The 27,298-nt window shown below is 40.4% G+C and overlaps 2 protein-coding genes across 6 annotated transcripts in view; both read left to right on the forward strand.

Annotated features, from left to right (window-relative positions):
• Positions 1 to 27,298, forward strand: part of tnksa (tankyrase, TRF1-interacting ankyrin-related ADP-ribose polymerase a) — a 183,280-nt gene that overhangs the window by 13,176 nt on the left and 142,806 nt on the right. For all 5 annotated transcript variants that reach the window (XR_005942762.1, XM_041185621.1, XM_041185623.1 and 2 more), the window contains exon 2: positions 20,221 to 20,445. Coding sequence is in view for 4 of the 5 variants with exons in the window: in XM_041185621.1 (XP_041041555.1) it covers positions 20,221 to 20,445 (225 nt within the window). In the remaining variant the exon portion in view is untranslated. The remainder of the gene's footprint in view (positions 1 to 20,220; positions 20,446 to 27,298) is intronic.
• LOC121276934 (ubiquitin-like protein FUBI) lies at positions 23,212 to 23,812 on the forward strand. The gene has a single exon (XM_041185625.1). It carries the CDS (start codon positions 23,241 to 23,243, stop codon positions 23,640 to 23,642), a length of 402 nt encoding a protein of 133 aa, XP_041041559.1. The 5' UTR covers positions 23,212 to 23,240; the 3' UTR covers positions 23,643 to 23,812.

The following is a 27,298-nucleotide window of genomic DNA, read 5'->3' on the forward strand; positions in this document are numbered from 1 at the left end:
CAAAATCAAGAGTTCAAATCTCACAATGGCAAAACTATAATGAGAATCAGGATTTGAGAATTAGTATTTAGCTTGGCCTAAATAGCCAAGTGGTTATGGTACTGGGTTTGTAACCCCAAGATCAAGAGTTCAATTCTCACAATGGCAAACTATGAAACAATGTAACTTCATCTGAAACAGATGGAAATGGGCTTATACTCGAAAGAGTTACAGTTCTAGTGGGCTTGGCCTAAATAGCCAAGTGGTTATGGTACTGGGTTTGTAACCCCAAATCAAGAGTTCAAATCTCACAATGGCAAACTATGAAACAATGTAACTTCATCTGAAACAGATGGAAACAGGTTTGTACTCGAAAGAGTTACAGTTCTAGTGGGCTTGGCCTAAATAGCCAAGTGGTTATGGTACTGGGTTTGTAACCCTAAGATCAAGAGTTCAAATCTCACAATGGCAAAACTATGAAACAATGTAACTTCATCTGAAACAGATGGAAGTGGATTTTTAGCTTGGCCTAAATAGCCAAGTGGTTATGGTACTGGGTTTGTACCCCAAGATCAAGAGTTCAAATCTCACAATGGCAAACTATGAAACAATGTAACTTCATCTGAAACAGATGGAAATGGGTTTGTACTCAAAAGAGTTACAGTTCTAGTGGGCTTGGCCTAAATAGCCAAGTGGTTATGGTACTGGGTTTGTAACCCCAAATCAAGAGTTCAAATCTCACAATGGCAAACTATGAAACAATGTAACTTCATCTGAAACAGATGGAAACGGGTTTGTACTCGAAAGAGTTACAGTTCTAGTGGGCTTGGCCTAAATAGCCAAGTGGTTATGGTACTGGGTTTGTAACCCCAAATCAAGAGTTCAAATCTCACAATGGCAAACTATTGAACAATGTAACTTCATCTGAATAGGTAACAGATGGAAACATGTTTGTACTTGAAAGAGTTACAGTTCTAGTGGGCTTGGCCTAAATAGCCAAGTGGTTATGGTACTGGGTTTGTAACCCCAAGATCAAGAGTTCAAATCTCACAATGGCAAACTATGAAACAATGTTACTAGCTTGGCCTAAATAGCCAAGTGGTTATGGTACTGGGTTTGTAACCCCAAAATCAAGAGTTCAAATCTCACAATGGCAAAACTATAATGAGAATCAGGATTTGAGAATTAGTATTTAGCTTGGCCTAAATAGCCAAGTGGTTATGGTACTGGGTTTGTAACCCCAAGATCAAGAGTTCAAATCTCACAATAGCAAACTATGAAACAATGTAACTTCATCTGAAACAGATGGAAATGGGTTTGTACTCAAAAGAGTTACATCCTTCCTATATTGGCCTAAATAGCCAAGTGGTTATGGTACTGGGTTTGTAACCCTAAAATCAAGAGTTCAAATCTCACAATGGCAAACGATGAAACAATGTAACTTCATCTGAACAAGATGGAAACGGGTTTGTACTCGAAAGAGTTACATTTTGGGCTTGGCCTAAATAGCCAAGTGGTTATGGTACTGGGTTTGTAACCCCAAGATCAAGAGTTCAAATCTCACAATGGCAAACTATGAAACAATGTTACTAGCTTGGCCTAAATAGCCAAGTGGTTATGGTACTGGGTTTGTAACCCCAAAATCAAGAGTTCAAATCTCACAATGGCAAAACTATAATGAGAATCAGGATTTGAGAATTAGTATTTAGCTTGGCCTAAATAGCCAAGTGGTTATGGTACTGGGTTTGTAACCCCAAGATCAAGAGTTCAAATCTCACAATGGCAAACTATGAAACAATGTAACTTCATCTGAAACAGATGGAAACAGGTTTACTCAAAAGAGTATCAAGAGTTCAATTCTCACAATGGCAAACTATGAAACAATGTAACTTCATCTGAAACAGATGGAAATGGGCTTATACTCGAAAGAGTTACAGTTCTAGTGGGCTTGGCCTAAATAGCCAAGTGGTTATGGTACTGGGTTTGTAACCCCAAATCAAGAGTTCAAATCTCACAATGGCAAACTATGAAACAATGTAACTTCATCTGAAACAGATGGAAACGGGTTTGTACTCGAAAGAGTTACAGTTCTAGTGGGCTTGGCCTAAATAGCCAAGTGGTTATGGTACTGGGTTTGTAACCCCAAATCAAGAGTTCAAATCTCACAATGGCAAACTATTGAACAATGTAACTTCATCTGAATAGGTAACAGATGGAAACATGTTTGTACTTGAAAGAGTTACAGTTCTAGTGGGCTTGGCCTAAATAGCCAAGTGGTTATGGTACTGGGTTTGTAACCCCAAGATCAAGAGTTCAAATCTCACAATGGCAAACTATGAAACAATGTAACTTCATCTGAAACAGATGGAAACAGGTTTGTACTCGAAAGAGTTACAGTTCTAGTTTGCTTGGCCTAAATAGCCAAGTGGTTATGGTACTGGGTTTGTAACCCCAAATCAAGAGTTCAAATCTCACAATGGCAAACTATTGAACAATGTAACTTCATCTGAATAGGTAACAGATGGAAACATGTTTGTACTTGAAAGAGTTACAGTTCTAGTGGGCTTGGCCTAAATAGCCAAGTGGTTATGGTACTGGGTTTGTAACCCCAAGATCAAGAGTTCAAATCTCACAATGGCAAACTATGAAACAATGTAACTTCATCTGAAACAGATGGAAACAGGTTTGTACTCGAAAGAGTTACAGTTCTAGTGGGCTTGGCCTAAATAGCCAAGTGGTTTTGGTACTGGGTTTGTAACCCCAAGATCAAGAGTTCAAATCTCACCATAGCAAACTATGAAACAATGTAACTTCATCTGAAACACATGGAAATGTGTTTGTACTCGAAAGAGGTACAGTTCTAGTGGGCTTGGCCTAAATAGCCAAGTGGTTATGGTACTGGGTTTGTAACCCCAAGATCAAGAGTTCATATCTCACAATGGCAAACTATGAAACAATGTAACTTCATCTGAAACAGATGGAAACAGGTTTGTACTCGAAAGAGTTACAGCTGTAGTGGGGGTGGGGTGGAAAGACTAGCAGGGCATAAAAGATTTTAAAATAATGGAAATAGGTGGGAAAAGAAAAATCTATATTAATTATTGGAAAAAACAAAAGGAAGGGGGGAAGAAACAGAAAGGGGGTGGGGATAGAGGAGGGAATTCAAGATCTAAAGTTGTTGAACCCAACATCCAGTCCGGAAGGCTGCAAAGCGCCCAGCCGGAAGACGAGGCGCTGCCCCCCCAGCCCGCGCCGGGCCCCACTGGAACAGCACAGCAAGCCAAGGACAGACACGTGGGCAAGAGAGCAGGATGGAGAGCCAAAATAGCAAGCGACAGGGAGGCCTGAGCCACTCCCGCGGACAGACCGCAGGTGCCCCGCAAAGCGGCCACCCAGCCCACGCCTGGTCCCTCCAATGCAGAGGAGACCGCACCGGGAGCAACGAATGCAGTAGACTAAGTTGGGGGAAATGCAAGTGAAATGCTGCTTCACTTGAAAGGAGTGTTTGGGCCCTTGGATGGTGAGGAAAGAGGAAGTGAAGGGGCAGGTGTTGTATCTTTTGCATGGGCATGGGGAGGTGCCATAGGTGGGGGTTGAGGAGTAGGGGGTGATGGAGGAGTGGACCAGGGTGTCCTGGAGGGAACGATCCCCACGGAATGCCTCAGGGGGAGGGGGCGGTTGTGTGTGTGTGTGTGTGTGTGTGTGTGTGTGTAGGTGTGTGTGTGTGTAGGTGTGTGTGTGTGTGTGTAGGTGTGTGTGTGTGTAGGTGTGTAGATGAAGGGAAGATGTGTTTGGTGGTGGCATCATACTGGAGTTCGCGGAAATGGCGGAGGATGATCCTTTGAATGCAGATGCTGGTGGGGTGATAAGTGAGGACAAGGGGGACCCTATCATGTTTCTAGGAGGGAGGAGAAGGCGTCCTCACCGTCCAAGGGCCCAAACACTCCTTTCAAGTGAAGCAGCATTTCACTTGCATTTCCCCCAACTTAGTCTACTGCATTCGTTGCTCCCAGTGCGGTCTCCTCTGCATTGGAGGGATCGGGCGTGGGCTGGGCGGCCGCTTTGCGGGGCACCTGCGGTCTGTCCGCGGGAGTGGCTCAGGCCTCCCTGTCGCTTGCGTTTAGGCGCTCCGCCCTGCTCTCTTGCCCACGTGTCTGTCCTTGGCTTGCTGCGTTGTTCCGGTGGGGCCCGGCGCGGGCTGGGGGCGCAGCGCCTCGTCTTCCGGCTAGGCACTTTGCAGCCTTCCGGACTGGATGTTGGGTTCAACAACTTTAGATCTTGAATTCCCTCCTCCATCCTCACCCCCTTTCTGTTTCTTCCCCCTTCCTTTTGTTTTTTCCAATAATTAATATAGATTTTTCTTTTCCCACCTATTTCCATTATTTTAAAATCTTTTATGCCCTGCTAGTTTTTCCACCCCACCCCCACTAGAGCTGTAACTCTTTTGAGTACAAACACGTTTCCATCTGTTCCTATTCAGATGAAGTTACATTGTTTCATAGTTTGCCATTGTGAGATTTGAATTCTTGATCTTGGGGTTACAAGCCCTGTACCATAACCACTTGGCTATTTAGCCCACTAGAGCTGTAACTCTTTCGAGAAAGTAGGTTTCTCTTGTAACTCTTTCGAGTACAAACACGTTTCCATCTGTTCCTATTCAGATGAAGTTACATTGTTTCGCTATTGTGAGATTTGAACTCTTGATCTTGGGGTTACAAACCCAGTACCATAACCACTTGGCTACTTAGGCCACTAGAGCTGTAACTCTTTCGAGTACAAACCCGTTTCCATCTGTTTCAGATGAAGTTACATTGTTTGCCATTGTGAGATTTGAACTCTTGATCTTGGGGTTACAAACCCAGTACCATAACCACTTGGCTACTTAGGCCACTAGAGCGGTAACTCTTTTGAGTACAAACACATTTCCATCTGTTCCTATTCAGATGAAGTTACATTGTTTCATAGTTTGCCATTGTGAGATTTGAACTCTTGATTTTGGGATTACAAGCCCAGTACCATAACCACTTGGCTATTTAGGCCAAGCTGATAAAAGGTAAGAAGCCTCGGTCTGGCTTACAGGTAACTCTTTCAAGTACAAAGCTGTTTCCATCTGTTTCAGATGAAGTTATATTGTTTCATAGTTTGCCATTGTGAGATTTGAACTCTTGATACTCTTTTGAGTAAACCTGTTTCCATCTGTTTCAGATGAAGTTACATTGTTTCATAATTTGCCATTGTGAGATTTGAACTCTTGATCTTGGGGTTACAAACCCAGTACCATAACCACTTGGCTATTTAGGCCAAGCCCACTAGAGCTGTAACTCTTTCGAGTACAAACCCGTTCCCATCTGTTTCAGATGAAGTCACATTGTTTCCCATTGTGAGATTTGAACTCTTGATTTTGGGGTTACAAACCCAGTACCATAACCACTTGGCTATTTAGGCCAAGCCCACTAGAGCTGTAACTCTTTCGAGTACAAACCCGTTTCCATCTGTTTCAGATGAAGTTACATTGCTTCATAGTTTGCCATTGTGAGATTTGAACTCTTGATCTTGGGGTTACAAACCCAGTACCATAACCACTTGGCTGTTTAGGCCAAGCAAGAAGATGTAACTCTTTCGAGTACAAACATGTTTCCATCTGTTTCAGATGAAGTTACATTGTTTCATAGTTTGCCATTGTGAGATTTGAACTCTTGATCTTGGGGTTACAAACCCAGTACCATAACCACTTGGCTATTTAGGCCAAGCCCACTAGAACTGTAACTTGAGTGCCCTACCATCCATTCTTAATTAGCACATTCATTTAGATAATATCACTACCTTCTGCACCTGTGTTCTTTTGTCTGTGACATCTTTTGATTATCTGCTCCTATCACTGCTTGCTTGTCCCTACAACCACGCCACTCCCCCCAACTTCTCTCCTCCAACCCCCCCCCCCCCCCCCAAACCTTAAAACCAACTTATATTTCATTCCTCTCCTTATATTCGCTCGGTTCTGTGGAAGGGTCATGAGGACTCGAAACGGCAACTTTTTTCTTCTCCGCCGATGCTGCCAGACCTGCTGAGTTTTTCCAGGTAATTCTGTTTTGTTTTGGATTTCCAGCATCTGCAGTTTTTTTGTTTTTATCTCTGAGCGTAAACTAAAGCCATGCAGGGAGGCTTTGCACAGTGTCGGCACCTGTTTTTCAGCCAAGGATAGGATGTTAATCCGGTCATTTGTAATAAGGTTGTGGATGGCTGGAGCCTTGTTATTGAGGGCATAGATATTCTGCAATGAAATGAGGAGCAGGGGCTGTTTTCCATTGGCAAAAGATCAGCAAGAGAGGATGGTGGAACAGTTCAGGTTGCTCCTCATAGAAAGAACCGGCCAATATGATTCTGATGTTGCATTTTTTTCATTTTTAAGTGAGAAGTTGTATTAAGTGCATTATGTCAGAATTAATGCTTAAAATTGGTCTATGGACATATTCATCATGTGGGAGAGATTGAAATTCATAGAATAAAAAGCTAATATGGTGACAAAATCTGAAATATAGAATGTTGGTACTGTGTAAACATTGAGGCTTTAAGTACCTTTGAAAAAGACAAGAAACAAATTTGTTTTTCACTCCATACATTGTATGAATACAGTCCAGCTGAATTATTTCTGAGGAAGTTGCATGATGAACAGAAACTAAAATGTCACTAATTCTCATTGTATAAAGTCTAATTTCATTTTCTACTTCTAAGACTTTGTTCCTCTTAGCGAACTGCCATTGCTAAAGATTTGAGGCTTTGTTCTGAGCCTCTCAAAATGGGCTGTTAAATTAAGTCAAAGGATCAAACATTCTGATGGAAGGTTACAAACCTAAAATTTATTTCCTTCTCTACAGATGCTGCCAGATCTGCTAACTATTTTCATCATTTTCTGTTTAAATATTCTGTTCCAGCTTCTCAGGCTTTTTTGTTCTTTCTCAGGCTTTTTAAGAGACTAAGGTGTCACCAGTAAGTTATTTTCAGAACAATCATTTATTGCTAAGGTAGTTAGGTAATGACCAGACCCATGCTCTCTAAGTTAAAGGGCATCCCCTTTCCACCAACATCTGCTAAAAGCATTAAATATCTTACATAATACTGCAGCGCATTCAAGATGGCTAATGTTCATACTTGTTGTGTAAAGTAGGTATTGCTTAAATACAACCTCTTTTAAGTCTTTCCATATCAAAGCCAGATAAACCAGTGCAGTAAGTATAGGAAAGTCACCTTTATCCTGCTGGACACCACTGAATATGTAATGGAACTGATTAGTATTAAGAAAACAATGGCAAGCACCTTTGTATTATTTTTGCTGAGAATTCATCAGTAAATTAAGAGATGATTTCATACGATTTGACTTCCTTCAAACAGGACTTGGAGATCAGGCACTGCCTGGGGCAAACATTCCTGTTGAAACAAAGTCAGTATCAGTCAATTCTGGTACCCTCCTGACTGCATTTTCTTAGCGATAACAAACAGTGTAAGTCTCCCTGAAGACATTGGAAAGAACAATTTAAATTTAATATAGTGCTTTTTATGTAAAAGTTATCCCACTGCACTTTGCAAACATGCCTGGTGAGGCAGGGAGTTGCAGATTAGAAGAGGTTGACTAAAAGCTTGATGAAGATATTGCTTTGAGATTGCACGATAGTTGATTGTGGTAACAGATGCCCTGCTAACAATGGGGCATTGAACTGCAATGGAATCAGGCTCAAAGTTGATATAATTGTGTACCTTGTTCATCACTTGAGAGCAGTAAGCTTGGCCCTGGAACACCACCTAATCATAGTTACAAGAAAAGCAAGGATGTGATTGAGCAACGCTGGGTTGGTGCATATCAAATTATGGTGGGGTGGGGCATGGCAGGGGAAAGACAATTTTCATAAATTGCAACCCAGTTGGGTATATCAGGGTCATAAGATTATTCTCTTGCCTTAGCTTTTAACTGAGATGGGCAATATAACAACGGGTGTTTTGACATCGCCGTTATGAGTGGAAAATCCATTTTTGTGCATTCCAAGAGTTTGAGGCTCCTTCTAGTCAACCACTGGATCCCACAATTCTGTTCAAATTTGTCCCCTTTCTGCTGACCGCATATACAGAGGCACAGCATCAGCATTAAGGTCCAGGCTTGGCTATCCCGTTCGCAGTTTTTGTTCTGTCTGATACTTTAGAATGTGCAGCAATTTACTTTGATGTATGTGGATTTCAGTGCCCTTGGAACAGTTGACGCCATGCAGTAGAATCTGTTGATGATCATGTATTGTCAGGCTCTGCCACCTACTGCAGGCCCATAGACTGTGCAGTTGCAGATGTATCGGACTGACTTCTTTATGTGTTTGTCTATCAGAATTCATAATGAGGGAACAGTCCGTGTTGTGTTTGCTGCTTCTGCTGTTTGCATGTTTGAAACTTCTCAGGTCTAGAGGATTAGGAAAGGCAGTTCTGTGATGAGTGGGTTTAGGCCCAATTGTTTTTAATTCACTGATGAATGAGCTGTCTTTTTCTGTCTTTCAACTCTAAGAAACTCAAACAGCCAGTGATAAAAGCATAAAAAACACAAAAACAAGTCTGAGACTTTAAGGGCTGGGTAGGTCACAAGACAGGTCCATCAGAATGCATGCCACATTTTGGATATCCATCTGCTAGTTTATTCTCCTGTGATATATGGAAGATAAAAAGAGGAAGGTGGGCTGATACGGTAATCCCTCACTTATCATCCCAGTTGTATTTTTAAAAATGTGGATTTAAGCGATACAACTTCAAGCAAATTAAATTTTCCCTTAAGAGTTAATGTATAAATTAGGTTCCGCGGCGAGTCTTTCCATGAGCCCCAATTGTCCTTCCCCAATCTCAGTTACCCGGATGTGAAAACAGTGAAGCGATAGTACTTTTGGTCATTTGGAGCGAGGCAACAAGCAGGGCATTGGCGAGGCGGTGAACAGGGCAGAAGCAGGGCTGATCTGGGAATTTCCCAAGCCAACTGCTGATTGTAGACAAACCTCCCAACAGCACTGTTTCATTGCCCTGCTGACGGTGATGGTGATATGCAACAATAACACAAACTACGTATGCAAATGACATACAAAGGAAATGGTGACACTAATCGGAAAAACAGGCCCTAAAGAATAAATGACTTTTAAACGAAACAATGTTGAGCAGGGAGCTTAAAGCAAGGACTTGCTGTAGTCCCATTGTTTTATTTTATTCAGTCACTTAGTACATTATGTTCAGGTACTGGTGAGAATACTGGAAACATGAAATCCGGTTTTTAATCACTGAAGGATTAATTTAGAGTTGTGTGTGTTCCAGGCCTGCTTTATCAGGTTTGCTGTAGTTTTTCTTATTAACATGAATGAAAACACAAATATTGATGGGAAATTAGATGCCCCCCTCCACCAACTCCCAATTAGTGCATGCTGTGTATGCCCCCCTTCACCAACTCCCAATTAGTGCATGCTGTGTATGCCCCCTCCTCCAACTCCCAACTAGTGCATGCTGTGTATGCCCCCCCCCACCAACTCCCAACTAGTGCATGCTGTGTATGCCCCCCTCCACCAACTCCCAACTAGTATCTGCTGTGCATAAAGTTAATTACATCTTAAAAATCATGTATTACCCTTTCTCTTGCCCTGTAAATATCAGCTCCATGGGCATTGGCTGTTCCATCAATCTGAAACATTAACCCTGTTTCTCAGTCCACAGATGCTGCCTGATATGTGTATTTCCAACATTTTCTGTTCTTATTTAATGCATTTTGTTTGTTTCGTGATTTTATAAAATAATTCAGAACTTTAATCTATCCTGGATTTAAGCCTGCTGCATGAATTTTTCAGAAGTTCAATTTTTACCTCCTAATTTGTTCAGTTTGGTCATGGTCAAGGGTGCTCACTTTCATCTAGCAATTTATTTGTACCATTGGTTCCTGGGGATAACAGCTAATACCAGATCCTCCTGTTTGGCTTCACGTATGTCCGCAGGATATTCACACAAAATCTGGAGATAACTTTTCTTCCCTATTTATCTTCTCAAAACCATCCATATTCTTGTATCTTAAGTTTCTGCAGTTGGCTGGTTAGAGCTTTGTTGAAACGTTTTTGCGAATTCTTCCGTAGAAGAATGAGTATTGGAGAGTGTGTGGTGTCCTGCTATCAAGATATTTCAAATATATCAATTGAACTCTGTATATGTTTTAAGTCCAATATTTGCGGCCACTATTTTGTACCATATGAGAGACTCTTGATAATAGTGAAGCCAAAGCATCTCATCATCAACAGCAGCAACTTGTATAATTTTTTAACATAGTAAAACATCCCAAGGTGCTTCACAGGAGCATTATCAAACAAAATTTGACATTAAGCCAGATGATGGGATTCAGGGAAGATGACTATAAGTATGGTCAAGAGGTAGGTTTCAAGGAATTCCATCCTTTTGATTATTGAATTCTGCCCTTCTAAATGTTTTTCTGACCTACGCTTCCCCCTCTCCATCGTCCTTCTGCTTCACTCTGGGTGTAGATAATCAGTGCATCTTTTGTTCTCATATCTGATCCTATCCATTGCCACCACTGACTGGCTGCTTTGGAGACTGCCAGAGCATCAGCCAATATTGACTGAGTAATAATGCGCAAGACTCCTCATATGAGGAGAGATCTGTTTGTTGAGTGTTCATGGTGGATTTTGTTGTTATAGAGACGGAGCTTGCGACAGGCACTTTCTTCAGACCCAGAGCACAAATGAGTGGATTTGAATAAAGGGTTTCAGCCCACCCTGAACACAAAACCGCTGAATGGGAAAAGAGCCCCAGTAATGGTGACGTTCCTTAGCCCCAAAGCCATGTTCTGGCCTGACATGAGCGTCTGTTCATGTTGGCTGTTGAGCGAAGGAGGCACAGCCCACTGTCATCACACTGACATTTCTGATACTTTGGTAGGGTTCATATTCTGTTCCTTTATCATGAGGTAACTGGAAAGTCAGCATGCTCGCCACATCAGGTGGCTATTCGATGTTATGAATGATTTGCCTTTCTCAAAGTTACATGGAGTGTAATTTGTAATTTTGAGATTTATTTTGGGACTACGGCAGGGATGGAAACCAGGTTGGAGGGATTCAAACACAGACTTCTGGGAAAATTGCATCTGGATTTGGAAAGTGACAACATGTCCACAAACTTCGGAAAGAAAAGGGAGTTTGGAGATGAAATGGTAGTTTGTAAGGGTGGAGGGATGAAGGGGATTTTTCGAGGAGAGAGGTCATGATGGCAAATTTGAAGGAGAAGCACCTGAGGAGAGAGGACCATTAACAATATCCGCTAACCTGAGGTCTTGATAGGGAAGTCCACAAGCTTACACTTTGAAAAGCACAGATATTACTTTTAGCCTTTGTCCAAAGCTTACATGTCATTTTGACTTTTTTGGATTACCGCTATTATGATCTCATTTTTATCAGTAAGCAGGGTTTTACTCCTTGACCAACTCAGCAGAATCACCTTCTTAATTTAATGCTTATCCAGCAAAGGCAATGCAGCAGCTGACCCTGGCACTGGTACAGTCCCACAGGAGTTGATGATTCACTTGCTAGTGACTCAAATGTTATTGTGTTACTAAAAATAAATCTGTTTGTAAGTGCAAACAACTAGCTGCTGTTGCTCAAGAAGTTGTGAAAACTGGATGATTTGTTCCCATGGGAATAAATATTTCTGTCTTCCCTCTTTCCTCTGATTCCCAAAATCAAAATTATTTCAAAGGGCAGAGAACATAGCCAAGATCATTAGATTTTTTGACTTTCATATAAGTGAATTGTGGATTTAGTAACCATTAGTCCGTTGTCCTAATTATCAGGGATAGCAGCTCTTTTGCATATTACAGACAAGGCTACTGTTTTTATTGGCAAACCTGACTGAATTTTGGATTGTGATTCCGAATGTCAGTAAATAACTTAAATTTCATACTTCTGATACATAGGTTTACAAGTTCTTTAATCACTGGAATCAAGTGATCATTTTGTTGGCTTTAACTTCTCTCACAGTTCACATGGTCAGCATTTAGTACATCTGTCATGCAGCAGGGATGTTTCAAGTTATTGCAGCACATCCTTCATCTGAACTGGGAAAGCTTTCCTTGGTTGTTTAGAATGGGCCGATAACTGGTGTGGTGTATTATAGAATATTTCCTAAAAACCTTGGAATTAAGCAGTTTAAAAACAAAATAGAAAAAATAAAATCAAAAGAATGGTTACATTCTCTGAGACCATTTAAAGTCGTAATCACAGAATCACTGCAGAAGAGGCCCTTCAGCCCATTGAGTCTGTACCGACACATGAGAAACACCTGACCTACCTACTTAATCCTCTTTACCAGCACTTGGCCCAAAGCCTTGAATGTTATGACGTGCCAAGTGCTCATCCAGGTACTTTTTAAAGGATGTGAGGCAACCCACCTCCACCACCCTCCCAGACAGTGCATTCCAGAACGTCACCACCCTCTGGGTAAAAAAAGTTTTTCCTCACATCCCCCTCTAAACCTCCTGCCCCTCACCTTGAACTTATGTCCTCCCGTGACTGACCCTTCAACTAAGGGGAACAGCTGGTCCCTATCTACCCTGTCCATGCCCCTCATAATTTTGTATACCTTGATCATGTCACCCCTCAGTCTTCTCTGTTCCAACGAAAACAACCCAAGTCTATCCAACCTCTCTCCATAACTGAAATGTTTCATCCCAGGCAACATCCTGGTGAATCTTCTCTGCACCCCCTCCAGTACAATCACATCCTTCCTATAATGTGCCAACCAGAACTGCACACCGTACTCCGGCTGTGGTCTCACCGTGGTTCTATATAACTCCAACATGACCTCCCTGCTTTTGTAATCTATGCCTCGATTGATAAAGGCAAGTGTCCCATATGCCTTTTTCACCACCCCACTAACATGCCCCTCTGCCTTCAGAGATCTATGGACACACACGCCAAGGTCCCTTTGTTCCTCAGAACTTCCTAGTGTCATGCCGCTCATTGAATACTTCCTTGTCAAATTACTCCTTCCAAAGTATATCACCTCACACTTTTCAGGGTTAAATTCCATCTGCCATTTATCTGCCCATTTGACCATCCCGTCTATATCTTTCTGTAGCCCAAGACACTCAACCTCACTGTTAACCACTTGGCCAATCTTTGTGTCATTTGCAAACTTACTAATCTTACCCCCCACACAGTCATCTATGTCGTTTATATAAATGACAAATAATAGGGGACTGAGCACATTCCCTATGGTACACCACTGGGCACTGGCTTCTAGTCACTAAAGGATCCTTCAGTCATTACCCTCTGTCTTCTACAACTAAGCCAATTTTGAATCCACCTTATCAAATTAGCCTGTATCCCATGTGCATTTGCCTCCTTTATAAGTCTCCCATGTGGGACCTTGTCAAAGGCTTTGCTGAAATCCATATAAACTACATCAACTGCACTACCCTCATCTACACACCTGGTCACCTCCTCAAAAAATTCAATCAAATTTGTTAGGCATGACCTCCCTCTGACAAAGCCATGCTGACTATCCCTGATCAAACCTTGCCTCTCCAAGTGGAGGTAGATACTCTCCTTCAGATATTTCTCCAATAGTTTCCCTACCACTGACGTGAGACTCACTGGCCTGTAGTTCCCTTGCTTATCTGTGCAACCCTTCTTAAATAGCGGCACCACGTTAGCTGTTCTCCAGTCCTCTGACACCTCCCCTGTGGCCAGAGAGGAATTAAAAATTTGGGTCAGAGCCCCTGCGATCTTCTCCCTTGCCTCCCTCAGCAGTCTGGGACACAAATCAACCAGACCTGGAGATTTGTCCACTTCTAAACCTGCCAATACCTTGTCACTCCCTATATCAATTTGCTTAAGAATCTCTCAGTCTCTCTCCCCGAGTTCGATACCTTCATCCTCATCCCCTTGGGTGAAGATGGATGTGAAATATTCATTCAACACTCTAACCATGTCCTCTGGCTCCACCCATAGATTTCCCCCTAGGTCCCTTATGGGCCCTACTCTTTCCCTGGTTATACCCTTCCCATTGATATACTTATAGAATATCTTGGGATTTTCCCTACTTTTATGAGCCAGAACTTTCTTATATTGCTCTCTTTGCTCTCCTAATTGCTTTCTCAAGCTCCACCCTGCACTTTCTGTTCTCCACGAATGCCTCTGATGATTTGCTTCCCTTGTACCTGCTAAAAACCTCTCTTTTCCTTCTCACCGTAACCAGAATATCTCTGGTCATCCATGGTTCTTTGGGCTTGTTACTCCTTCCTATCACCCTAGAGGGAACATGTTGAGTCTGTACCCTCCCCATTTTCTGTTTGAATGCCCCCCATTGCTCCTCTTCCCCACAAGTAGCTGTTCCCAGTCTACCTTGGCCAGATCCTGCTGTATTTTACTAAAATCCACTCTTCCCCCAATCCAAAACATTTTTTTGCAGCTTATCGATTTCTTTGCCCATAACAAACTTAAACTGTCCCATGTTGTAGTCGCTATCACTAAAATGCTCGCCCACCACCACCTCAGCCACCTGTCTGGCTTCATTCCTCAGAATTAGATCCAGCACTGCGCCGTCCCTTGTTGGACCCTCTACATGTTGACCTAAAAGGTTCTCCTGTACACATTTCAAGAAATCCACTCCATCCAAGCCCTTAACGCTATGTCTATCCCAATTGGGAAAGTTGAAATCAGCTAATATAATTACCCTATTGTTATTGTTTATACACACCTCCACAAATTGTGCACATATTTGCTCCTCAACTTCCTGCTGACTATCTCGGGGTCTACAATAAACACATAACAATGTGGCTGCCCCTTTTTTAATCCTAAACTCTACCCACAAAGCTTCATTTGGTGCCCTCCCCAAGATATCATCTCTCCTTACCGCAGTAACTGACTCCTTAACTAATAATGCAACATCTCCTCCTCTTTTACCCCCTCCCCTGTCTCGCCTGAAGATTCTATATCCCGGAATGTTGAGCTGCCAATCCTGCCCCTCCCTCAACCACATCTCAGTGGTAGCTACTATATCAAAATTCCACGTGTCAATCCTCACCCTTAACTCATCCATTTTACCTGTAATACTCTTTGCATTAAAGTAGAGGCCATCCAGCCTTGCCTTATTCCCTTGAAACTTAATGCTCCCTCTGACTTGATTGTTTTACTGTATTATGATGTGTGCTTATTCTGCTAACATTCTGTTTCCCCTCCCCCTGCCGAATTAGTTTAAACTCCTCCCAACAGCATGAGCAAACTCGCCCGCAAGGATGTTAGTCCCACTCTGGTTCAGATGTAGGTTGTCCCGCTTGTACAGGTTCCACCTTCCCCAGAAAAGATCCCAGTGATCCAGGAATCTAAAACCCTCCCTCCGCACCAACTCTAAGCCACGTATTCATCTGCGCTATTCTCCTATTTCTGAGCTCGCTAGCATGTGGCACAACTTGGTTGAACCATGCGGCTAGTTAGTGTTGGGTTTGAATCCCAGCAGGATTCACCTAACATGTCATCCTCTGAGAGGTAAAATAAGCTCCATGTTTTAGGATGTTAGGTGGGAACAGGAAATTCCATGGGCTGTACAAAGGTTGCCACACTTGTTTCAACTAGTTGGTTGTTAATAGAAATAGGGACCAGCAGTGCAGCTAAGTGCAGAAACCGATTGAAGACTAATCTGGGGTGTGATCTCTTTTTGAAGTTTATCCAGTGTAAACATACATTGAAAAAGCTTAAAATTGGGGTTTAATTTAAAAAGAAAAAGTTCAAAAGATTTGAATGCCTGCAAAAGAAAATAAAAGTTACTAGAGGCTGTAAAAACAATCTACGGCTATGCTATGTAGAAACCTTGACAAGTACCGATAAAGTAAAAAGGAGAAACTGCAAGTGCTGTAAATCTTAAAAAAACAAATGCTAGAAACATAAAGGTCAATCTGTAACTGAAATAAAAAGGTAGGTAGGCTATAATATTTGGTTGTGCATCAGGAGACGGAAGCAAGCGATTTAGTAAGATTTGGAAAAAAAATGTGGCCGACTGAACTGATTGACTAGTTTCCATCAAGGTGTTCATGTGGTAATGTCTAGTCGGAAACAGCTAATGTAAAATATCAATACGGTACTGTATGCAGATACAAAGGACAAAGAAATTTGGAAGTAGTGGAGAAGTAGATGAATAGATATGAGAGGTCTCTGTACACACTGTGATGAAGAGGGAAGAAAGATGCATCAAGTAAGAAATGAAGAGAAAATGCAAGTGAAATACGGCGGATCAGCCAGCCACAGGATGAGAAAAACATTGTGTTGAATTCAGTGTGATTAAGGATGTGGTAAATAAAGCAGGAGACTGATGCCCAAAATGGACATAAAATGAATTAATGAGATATAGTCTATTGGAGACAGAGTAATAGGATAATTTATGGCACAGAAGGAAGCCATTCAGCCCATCGAGTCATTTATGGTACAGAAGGAAGCTGTTCAGCCCATCCAGCCCTAGGGGCCCATTTCCTCCTGTTTTATCTCTGTAGCCCAGCAAATTTATTCCCCTCAAGTGTCTGAACAATTTCCTTTTGAACCCATTGATTGATTGTCTCTGCTTCTACCACCCTCCTAGGCAGAGAGTTCCAGATCATTATGCTTTTGTTGCAGAAAAAAATGTTCTTCCTCATACCACTGCACCTCTTGCCCAGACCCCTAAATCTGTTTCTTCTAGATCTTGTACTATCAGCTAATGGGAACAACTTTTCTTTGTCTAACTGTCATCTATTAGTCCTCCCATCAACACCCTTTGCTTCAAGACCAACCCCAGCTTCTCCAACTTAACCTTATAGCTAATTTCCCTCATTCCTGGATAAATCTCCTCTGCATCCCCTCAAGAACCTTCTCATCTTTCCTAAAGTGTGGTACAGGTATGGTTAAAGACCATTCCATTGAATTTATAATCGCTTCATTAACTATCCCGAGCTGCCACTTTTGAAGCCATGTGTATGGCTGTTCCTTTGCACAACAGACAGACTATATTTGTAAGCTTCCTTGGGTCAGCTGTTTTTCAGGTCCATCTTTCTGCAGGTGTGCAAGCTCGGCTGAGAAGCCCCCTCCTTGAATCTTGACCCAGGCAGAAAATGGTTTTCATTCTCCAATGCAAACGTCCTTCAATTATCAATGCCTCACAGATCAGCTTCTCAGAGAAATAACATGAATTGTTCAGCTTCATGATATACCATGTTAGTCCTTCCATCTGTCGAACTGTCAACCAAGGGGACAGATGCCTTTATATGATGAGTCTTGCCATCTTAAAAGGACAATTCTTCCTCCTCTATTGCCAATCTTGGCTTGCTCCTTTGTGTGTGTCATGAGTGTTTGCAGTGTAAGATAAAATACATTCTACATGTTGGATAATCCAGCTACCTTTACAATGCTGAGAAAAATTGCAATTCTTAGAAGATGTTTTATTGTACAGGAAGTGAGCAGCACCCAAGCAAAACCATGACTGATGTGCCTCAAGTTGGTGAGAATTTTTGTCACTGATAACTGCAGCAGGAATGTCCATGTCTTTTAATTATTACACTTAAACATGTCTTTAATGAAGCGTAACTTCCTATCTGCCATTGTTCCAGTATTTCTAGCTGCATTAATTGTGCAGGATGTGAAAAAATAACAGCCCCTGCTTTCATACTACTGTTTTGACAAGTTGCATAAATTATTTTTAAAAAGTCACCAGTTTGTAGATAGCTCATCTACGTACAATATAAATATTGTCAAAATGTTGATTTGATTTTCTTTATTTGTTCGTGGGATGTGGGCGTCACTGGCTAGGCCAGCATTTATGGCCCTTAATCCCTAATTGCCCTTGTTTGAAGGGCATTTAAGAGTCCACCACCTTACTGTGAACCTGTATAGAAAATATAGACCAGACCAAATAAGGACATATTTCCTTTGCTTAAGACCATTAGTGAACCAACTGGGTTTTTACAACAATTGACAATGGTTTTGTAATCATCATAAGACTTTTAATTCCAGATTTCTACAGAATTCATATTTCACCAGCTTCACTGGTGGGATTTGAATCCAGGTCCCCAGAGCATTACCCTGGGTCTCTGGAATACTACTCCAGTGACAATGCCACTATGCCACTGCATTGGAAGCAGTTCAAAGAAGGTTCAGTAGGCTGATTCCTGGACTGACAGAGTTGTCTTATGAAGAAGTATTAAACAGGTTTGGACCTATAATCATTGGAGTTTAGAGGAATGAGAAATGATATTGACACACATAAGATGTTGAGGGACCTTGACAGGGTAGATGCTGAGAAGATGTTCCCCCTCGTTGGAATTGATAGAAATAAGAGATACAGTTTCAGAAGAAGGAGTCTCCCATTTAAGACCGGTTTAAAAAAAATTCTTCTCTCACAGGGTCATTAACCAGAGAACAGTAGAACCTGGGTCATTGGATATATTTAAGGCCGAATTAGAAGATCTTTGATTGACAGGGGAGGGCAATGGATGGCAGGCAGGAAAGTGAAGTTAAGGACACAATCATATCAGCCATGACCTTAATGAATGACAAAGCAGGCTCAATAGTCCAAATGACCTACACCACCTATTTCTTATGTTATTTCAGACAGCTTATTTGAAATTAGTTTTACTGCTAACTTCCATTAAAATTCAATCTAAAAGGCATTAACATCAAATATATACTGAATTCACATTTTATTCAAGTAACTAATCACCCTGTTTTAAAAAGGCACGCTTTTGTAGAATGTCCTCAAAATATTCATACTAACCATGAGCTGAAGCAGCTGTACATGTAAAATAGATTGAGTCTTCACACTTTTTTCCCCCCATTAAAAATGTACTCAATGTTTATTTGCACAACAGTCAAATATTGTTGGATCTACTATCAGTCTGTAGAACTTTGAGAGGCTGACCTCTTCAAAAAGAATACTCACAGTATCGCAAATATTGGCCAGTGTTTTAATTGGCAAATTGGCCAAAAATGCAAAATTTAGAAAACAAGCCTTTGAGTTTGTTTCAAATTGGATAAGTTGGAATCTTGACCAGCTGTAGTTATTTATTAGGAACACATTTGATGAGCATAATAAATGCATTTTGTCATAGGCGCTGCTGTAATATGACCTAAAGGCAGAAGTTGAAATCATTACTGCTATTTATTTACATGCAACCTTTTGCGAAAGAGAATGAAAGCTAAGAGAGTTTGATAAGCAAAGTGAAGTGAAACAGTAGTATAAGGTAAGAATCTAGTGAGGGAAATTGCTTAAAAGTATTGATTATTAAAAGGAAATTATATCTACAATAAGTAGACATTTTTTGCCACTAAAGAAGCTACCTATTTGCTGCGTCCTTCCCGTTTCTGTGTTCCACAAGTGCACGTTTCATGAGTTCATTCTAAATCAGATTTCCTTCTTTGAGAAAATATATTTTTTTTCCAACCAGTGGCAGTAAGCGTTAAGAACTTGTAGATTTAGGTCCATATTGCATTTTTCAGTGGTTGTGTCACACACAAATGCCCATGCATTGTTTCTTAGTTTGTGGTCAGTGTTTAAAGTTGAAGCATGACTATTTGCTTTTAATATAAAATAGATTTATGTCTAGAACTTGTGGTAACTTTTGGTGATTGGGAAGAGAGCAATATAGCTTATGATCCCAGCTGCTTTTTTGAACTGCTTTTATAGTGGCCTTAATAACCTCTAAGGAATTTTTTGTGACCTTTGTAATCTTCTGTTTCAAAGATGCTATGATGTGTATAGGGTCACAATGCTGTCCAGTTTTGTTCTGTAATTCCCTATGAATATTGATTGTCAGGGAAATGTAATGTATTATATCCTGATTGTTCAAAATTCAAGTTGGCCCTCAAATTTGAAACCTGACTTCCTTTTGGGTGGGTAAAATATAGCATTGTTTTTCTACAGAGTTTCAAACAGGTCAGCACTGTTATTTAGGATTGTTATATGCGAGCGTTTTGCTTTTATACCAATCTTGAATTGTATTGTTTATAATCTGCATAAATAAGCTGAACGTAGTTCTTGCATTGAAAAGAATATTGCTGATTCTCGAAGGGTTGTAATGCTTGTGACCCAAGAGTTAAACACTGCAGCGTTGCTAATTGAATTCCTTTTGACTTAATATTCTTGCAGTATTGGGCAGTTGTGTAATTGCAGTTTGTGGATGATTTAACCACGGAATTTTGCATCTTGTTTCAGGATTTGGCAGGAAGGATGTTGTAGAGCATCTCTTACAAAATGGTGCAAATGTTCACGCACGTGATGATGGCGGTCTGATCCCGCTACACAATGCCTGTTCGTTTGGACATGCAGAAGTGGTCAGTTTGCTGCTGTGTCATGGAGCAGACTCAAATGCTCGAGACAACTGGAATTATACTCCCTTGCATGAGGCAGCGATCAAAGGAAAGATTGATGTCTGCATTGGTAAGTAATTTACAATATTTGGAAAATTATCCAAGATGAGCAGCACATAGAGACAGAAAATGTTTTCATTAAGATGTTTTGAAAGTGACTGAATAGCAGGAAGGTGCAAGGCATTTGGTTAACATTTCAAATATAGATTTGAAAAAGAAAAGGAAACTCAGTGGAGCTCTTTCAAACTCTCTCAGTTCAAAATACTTATGCTATTTTGGATTTTGAGCAATAGCTAACCAGAAACTTACAAAAAAAAATGCTAAAGACTCCAAACCAACGCTGGTTATAGGTATAATATATATAAAAGCATGCACTTAACTTGACACGAATTAAGTTGCTAGCATATTAAAGAGGGGAAAAAATGAAAGTATGTTTTTGTAGTGTCTCAAATCTTTGGAGGAGGATAGAAATACTGAAGACAATGGATTTATTTGCTAAGGGAGCAGGGAGAATATGCTATCAGGAAATTTAGATTTTTGATGAGTCTTCTATCATTTTGGAGTTCACTCTAAGTCTGCTATTAAAGTCAGCAATAATTATCTTGGAAATAATACAAATACTTTAAACATGAAAATATTTGTAGACCTTGATACAGCTTGACAGCATCCAGTTCCTTTTATTAGGAATTTGACCCTTGCGTGTTTGCGTGGCAGTTGTTTGTGTTGCATGCTGACATTTAACATTTCTGATCCATTGCCTGCTTTTACAGTTTTGCCAAAAAAGTCTACACAAATTTAAATTTCTCACACTTGCTCCATTGTTTGTCGCTAAGTCAATGTGTGGCTTGATTTTTCTTCCTATTCACTGTTGAATCGTATGACTCATGGTTTGAGGGACAGGTTACTTAATGGTCCTTGGATAAAGAGCTTGGTAAGGAATTTTGCTGGTCTTTGACTACTTAGCTTGCTGCTGTGAGGCAAACTTTCATTTGACTTAGTGTTTTGCTTTTACTACAGTCAGTGATTTCACTGCAGTGAAATCATTGATTTTAGCCCTGTCAGAATTAATGTTCACATTCCACCTCTCATGATTGTAATTGACATATTAATCACACTAGTGAATGATTGATTTTAACCACATTACACCTACCAATTTAGCTATACTTCTATGAATTGCTTTGCTTCACAATCTCTTTGGCTAGACAGCAGTTAGAGTTCATTTGAATCCCCCTGCTAACCACATCCCATCCACCAATAATAGTAATCTGTTCCAACAAACCCCAAAGGTCTTGGTGACTCATGGGCAACCTTTACAGCACAGAATGTGGAATCTGCACCAATTTCAACGGGCAAATGTCACTTGGTTCATCAGACTAACTGCCAATGGTTAGAGTAAACGGTTTGAACTCCCCTTTTCACAGGAACTTTATGTGGCATAATGTGATAAGTAATCTGAATGAGAAAAAGTGAAAGATACAGTGAATGGACACAATAATCTGCATCTGAAGCATTAATACAGTTTGCAGTTCATAGCCTTTATTCATCCTCTTCCCAGAGAATAACAGTTTCTATGTCTGCATGAAACCTCCTTTTCTGTTGGTGTCATGTATTTGTGATTACATAATTTTGTTTAAATGTGATCAAAACAATAAGATTTTAAAACCAATAGCTACCTGGTAGGAATTGTCATGTGTGTTCTGTCTGTTTGACTCAGTACCAGTCTCAACTCTGAGTCACAAGGCAATGGATTCAGATGACTGGATTTGGACCTGGGTTCTAGCACTCCAGAGCAGTGCTGAAGGGAGTGTTGGATTGCTGGAGGTGTTCTCCTTTGCACATGACATTATTTCAAGAAGAGAATGGAATTCTGGACATCAATCCTCCATTGCCCAACATTACCAGAAACAGACTGACGTGTCATTATTCATGGGATTTTACTGATTCAGATTGATTTGCTGCATTTGTCTGTAGAACAATCAGCCCATTTAAAAGTAATTCACTGTATCTGAAATGTTTTGGTCATTTCTGAGAGATGTGATGAGCTTTGTAAATACATGCCTGTTTTCATTTTATTGAAATTCTTGAGTTCAGATTAAGCTTTGGGATGCCAATGTACAGAAACACAGTACTAACTGGTTTACGCTATTAGCTAATGTCAGACACCAAGGTTAAATGTGTTAAGCATTTGTTTGCTGGTAGTTTACAGCATATTGACAAGATCTATACTTACTGTGAATGAGGAGACTGTGCAACACTTATAAAGTGTGAGCCCTCATCTAAGTACACCATCTCTCCAGTGCGCATTTCTATTTCTATTTTCCACTGCCTGTAAAGTACTCATTCTTAAACTGGAAGAAAGTTGCTACTGTGAATTCATATTGGTCTGAATTTGGACTGTAATTAATATTTTCATACTTCATTAGCTCTACCTGATGATTTGAACCCTAATGGTGAAGAGCTAGTAGAGCACATGTGCTCAGAAGAAGTCATATGGATTCGAAATGTTAACTCTGTTTCTCTCTCCACCAATGGTGTCAGACCTGCTGAGTTTTTCCAACATTTTCTGTTTTTATTACATGTGCATGACAGTTGAGTTCTACTCCCTTGTGAGTCAATTTGCATGTAGCACAGGATGTTTAAATATACACTAATTTTAACCTGATGATGTTGACTCCAGGTCTAAGAGGTTGATTGTCCACATAAAATGTGAATAGTGCCAGTCGGCATGCGCACATGCGCGGTAGTGGTTGTTCGCAGTTATAATTCTGTTCGCGCAGCAGCTCTCCCTTTTCGCCCCTGTTGAGAGGTGACGGGTGGGTTGTCGTCGTTTTCACCTGAACCAGGGCTGCCTTTTCCGGAACCATCATGCAACTGTTTCTACATGCTCAAAACACCCACACCCTTGATGTGACTGGGGAAGAGACTGTTGGGGAAATTAAGGCCCATGTTGAATCCCTGGAAGGAGTCTCTGCTATTGACCAAGTGATCCTTTTGGCTGGCACTCCCTTGGATGATGATGCCATCATAGGCCAATGTGGTATCAGTGAGCACTGCATTCTAGAAGTAGTTGCTCGATTATTGGGTGGCAAGGTCCATGGATCCCTTGCTCGAGCCGGAAAAGTAAAAGGTCAGGCTCCAAAGGTTGCAAAGCAAGAGAAGAGGAAAAAGAAGACTGGCCGTGCAAAGAGACGCATGCAGTACAATCGCTGTTTTGTAAATGTTGTGCCATACTTTGGCAAGAGGAAGGGACCAAATTCTAATTCCTAAATTTTGTTTTTGAGCTTTTCTGTCATCAGAAACCGACTATTTGATCCAATAATGAATTGATGTCTATGCTTCACCCTCTTATAGGCGTGGCTCATTGTACTGGAACTTTCAGAAATCAAGTAATTGGCTTAGTCATTTAAAATCTTTAATATGACTAATAAAAATACTTAAAATGTGAGTAGTGGTATGCTCTCATCTTTATGCCTTTAAATTCCAACCTTCTAAGAGAAATTGCATTTATTAATTTTCACTCCCACTAGAGGCCTCTATTTCTTGCACCTAGTGAAAGTCTGGTGACTTGCTGTCCAGGGTTGTCAAGCTTTTTAACTATAAAAAGTCAGCAGTTGAACTTGAATCTTTGCACAGCCACTGCTAACTAATAAACTAAGGCCATTTGTAGGATTGCCAGTGCTGTCCTGACAAAGATCAATGACCTCGACACAGAAGAGAGAGCCTTTCTAGGTTATTTATTGTCTCCCAGATGCTTTGTTTAGCCACTGATCTCCTTCCCCATCCTATCCTCCTTTTAAGTTTGAATCAGTGCACCTGGTGTACTTACAGCTATTCGAGATACCAGTGCTGGAGAAGGAAGTTCTTCATAATTGCAACAATTTGCAGTATTAAGCACTAGATGAAGTGTTAGCAGTGGCATGTGTTCTTCATTCACATTGTTTATTTAACAATGAGAAATTGCCCTATATTTATGAAGAAATTGGGTGGACACCATCCTAAGACTGTGCATGGGCAATGTTGATACCATCCATGTCAAATACCTGCCACTCATCTCTGCATCCCAAGTAGTGAACCATTGTCCCAATTGATAGTTTAAAAACATATAGGTCAAAAATGTGATAGGTTTTTGTGCTCTAAAACTTATTTCTAAATAAACAGCTTTGTTTCAAGGCCTATGCCTCATTCAAACAGGTTGTCTGTTCCAGATATTAGCCAGTGCTTTGTATTGTGCTCATGAAGCCTCAACATTGTTGGTTCTCTGAAACTGGCTCTTGAAAATTACATTACCAGTTTTATTAGTAAAAGTGAACAAGACTGATTTACCAGAAGTTGCATCACAAATTTAGTTCAACTTTTAAGAGGTTGTCCTTTAGATTCTTAGTCTTGACATTAAGACAAGGATGAGATCAGTCCAGTAGTGAGACAGGATGGGATAACTACTGTAGTGAGAAATGATCTGGGCTTGCAAGGTCAGGATGTAGAATCAGTTTGGGTGGAAATAAGAAATAGCAAAAGGAAGAAGTCACTGGTGGGAGTAGTTTATAAGCCCCCTAACAGTAGCCACACTGTAGGACAGAGAAATCAAGAAATAATGGGGGCTTGTAAGAAAGATACAACAATAATAGTGGACAGTTTTAATCTTCATATAGATTGGGCAATCTTAATCTTCATACAGATTGGACAAATCAAATTGACAAAGGTAGCATTGAACACAAGTTCATAGAATGTTCAGGACAGTTTCTTAGAACAGTATGTTCTGGAACTAGCTAGGGAGCAGGCTTTTTTATACCAGTTAATGGGTAATTAGACAGGATAGTCTCAAAGTAAATGATCCCCTACGCATCAGTGATCATAACATGGTTTCATTTCATACTCAGTTTGAATGTGAGAAATGTGGGCCCATAACTAGTATCTTAAATGTAAATAAAAGCAGTTACAAAGGTATGAAGAAAGGATTCTCTACAGTTGACCAGGAAAATAAACTAAAAGATAAGACTGTAAAAAAGCAGTGGCAGATATTTAAGGAGATATTTTCTAAATCTAAACATAAAATAGATTCTACTGAGAAAGAAAGACTCTCTGAGAAGGATACACCATCCATGGCCAACTAATGAAGTTAAGGATGGAAGTAAATTGAAAGAAAAGACATGCAATGCTGCAAAGATTAGTGGTAGGCCACAAATTGGGAAATTTTTAGAAACCAGAAAAGGATGCCTAAAAAAAGAGTAATTAGAATGAGAATAAACTGGCAAGAAATCTAAAAAACAGACATTAAAAGCTTCTGCAAGGAAAAGAGTTGCTAAAGTGAGTATGGGTCCCTTAGGAAATTGCAGAGACTATGAATAAGTATTTTGTATCTGCCTTCGCAGTAGAGGACATGAAAAACATCTCGATGATAGGAGAAAATCAAGGAGCAAAAGGGAAGGAGGAAATTAAAATGATCACTATCACTAGAGAAAAAGTACTAGGAAAACAAATGGGGCTAAAGATTGACAAGCACCTTGGACCCGATGGCCTGTAGCCTGCATCCTGTGTTCTTAAGAGAAGTGGCTGCAGAGGTAGTGGATGCATTGATTGTAATCTTCCAAAATTCCCTAGATTCTGTAAATGTCCCAGCAAATTGGAAGACCACAAATTTAACACCACTATTTAGGAAAGGAGGGAGACAAAGCACAAAATCATAGGCCAGTTAGCCTAACATCTGTCTTTGGGGAAATCTTGGTATCCATTATTAAGGAGGTAACAGCAGGTCATTTAGAAAATCATAATACAATTGAGCAGAGTCAACATGGCTTTATGAACGGGACATGGTGCTTGACAAATTTATTAGAATTCTTTGAAGGTGTAGTAAGTAGGGTGGATAAAGGAGAAACCAGCAAATGTAGCTTATTTGAATTTCAAAAGGCATTCAATAAGGGGCCACATAAAAGGTTACTACGTAAGATAAGAGCTCATGATGTTGAGGGTAATATATGAGCATGGATAGAGGATTGGCTGACCAACAAAAAACAGAGTCAGGATAAAGGGGTGATTTTCATTTTGACTAATTGTAACTAGTGGAGTGCCAAGGGTAATTTGATAGGTTTTCAAGGTTGTCAAGATGATGATGAGACAGGTATTGATGAATTGTTTCCATTAACTGGCGACAAAGTAATGATAGACAAAAATTTAACATAATCACAATGAATTAAAGGTGAGGTTACAAAAACATTCTTCATGCAGAGGATGGTTATGTTGTATTTTGTGCTACACAATTGTTGAAGCAGATCCCATTCTTTTCAACGGGTTAAGTCGCTGCTTGAAAAAGAAGACTATTGAAAGTTTTAGGGAATGAACAAGAGTGCAATTATACTAAGTGGCCTATGAAGAAAAATATGCAATTCTTGCAACGGTTGGCCCATTTCTGTTATATGACTGTGAAACACTTTTGTGCTAGACCTAGCTGATTTAGCTATAATTAAAGTTTCCTGGTTTCCGCTCTCCCACTGCCCGTGTTGGACTGTCTCAAACGTTGAGAGATGCAGATCAACTTTGATTACTTTCACACAGACTTGCCAGATATACAACTTGTTTGAATTCCTGTGTGATATGATCAAAATCCATATTGCATATAACGAAGGTGGTACATACAGAATATTGATTACTCGTTCAAGATCTTAAAGAAGTGCAGGATCTTACGGATAATTCCTTCCACGCTGTGTCTTCCCATTAGATTGGAGAACTGCATATTTGTGTATGTGGTTTTGAATTACCCTAAGGAATGAAGAATACTAAAGATGCTGTAGGAGATCTTACAACAGATTGAAATCAGAATGATTTGAATGATTTTATCATGTTTTTGTTTTAAGGTCCCCAAAAGGGCTGAGTACATTCCTTAAAAAAAGAATCCAGGGCTTTTGTGAACATTTAGCAATGCAGAGGTA

Source organism: Carcharodon carcharias, chromosome 4, assembly GCF_017639515.1.
Source record: "Carcharodon carcharias isolate sCarCar2 chromosome 4, sCarCar2.pri, whole genome shotgun sequence".
Lineage (NCBI taxonomy): Eukaryota > Metazoa > Chordata > Chondrichthyes > Lamniformes > Lamnidae > Carcharodon > Carcharodon carcharias.

Bases quoted from the DNA above. Each gene is read 5' to 3' on its own strand.
- LOC121276934 (XM_041185625.1), top strand. From the start codon at position 23,241: ATGCAACTGTTTCTACATGCTCAAAACACCCACACCCTTGATGTGACT.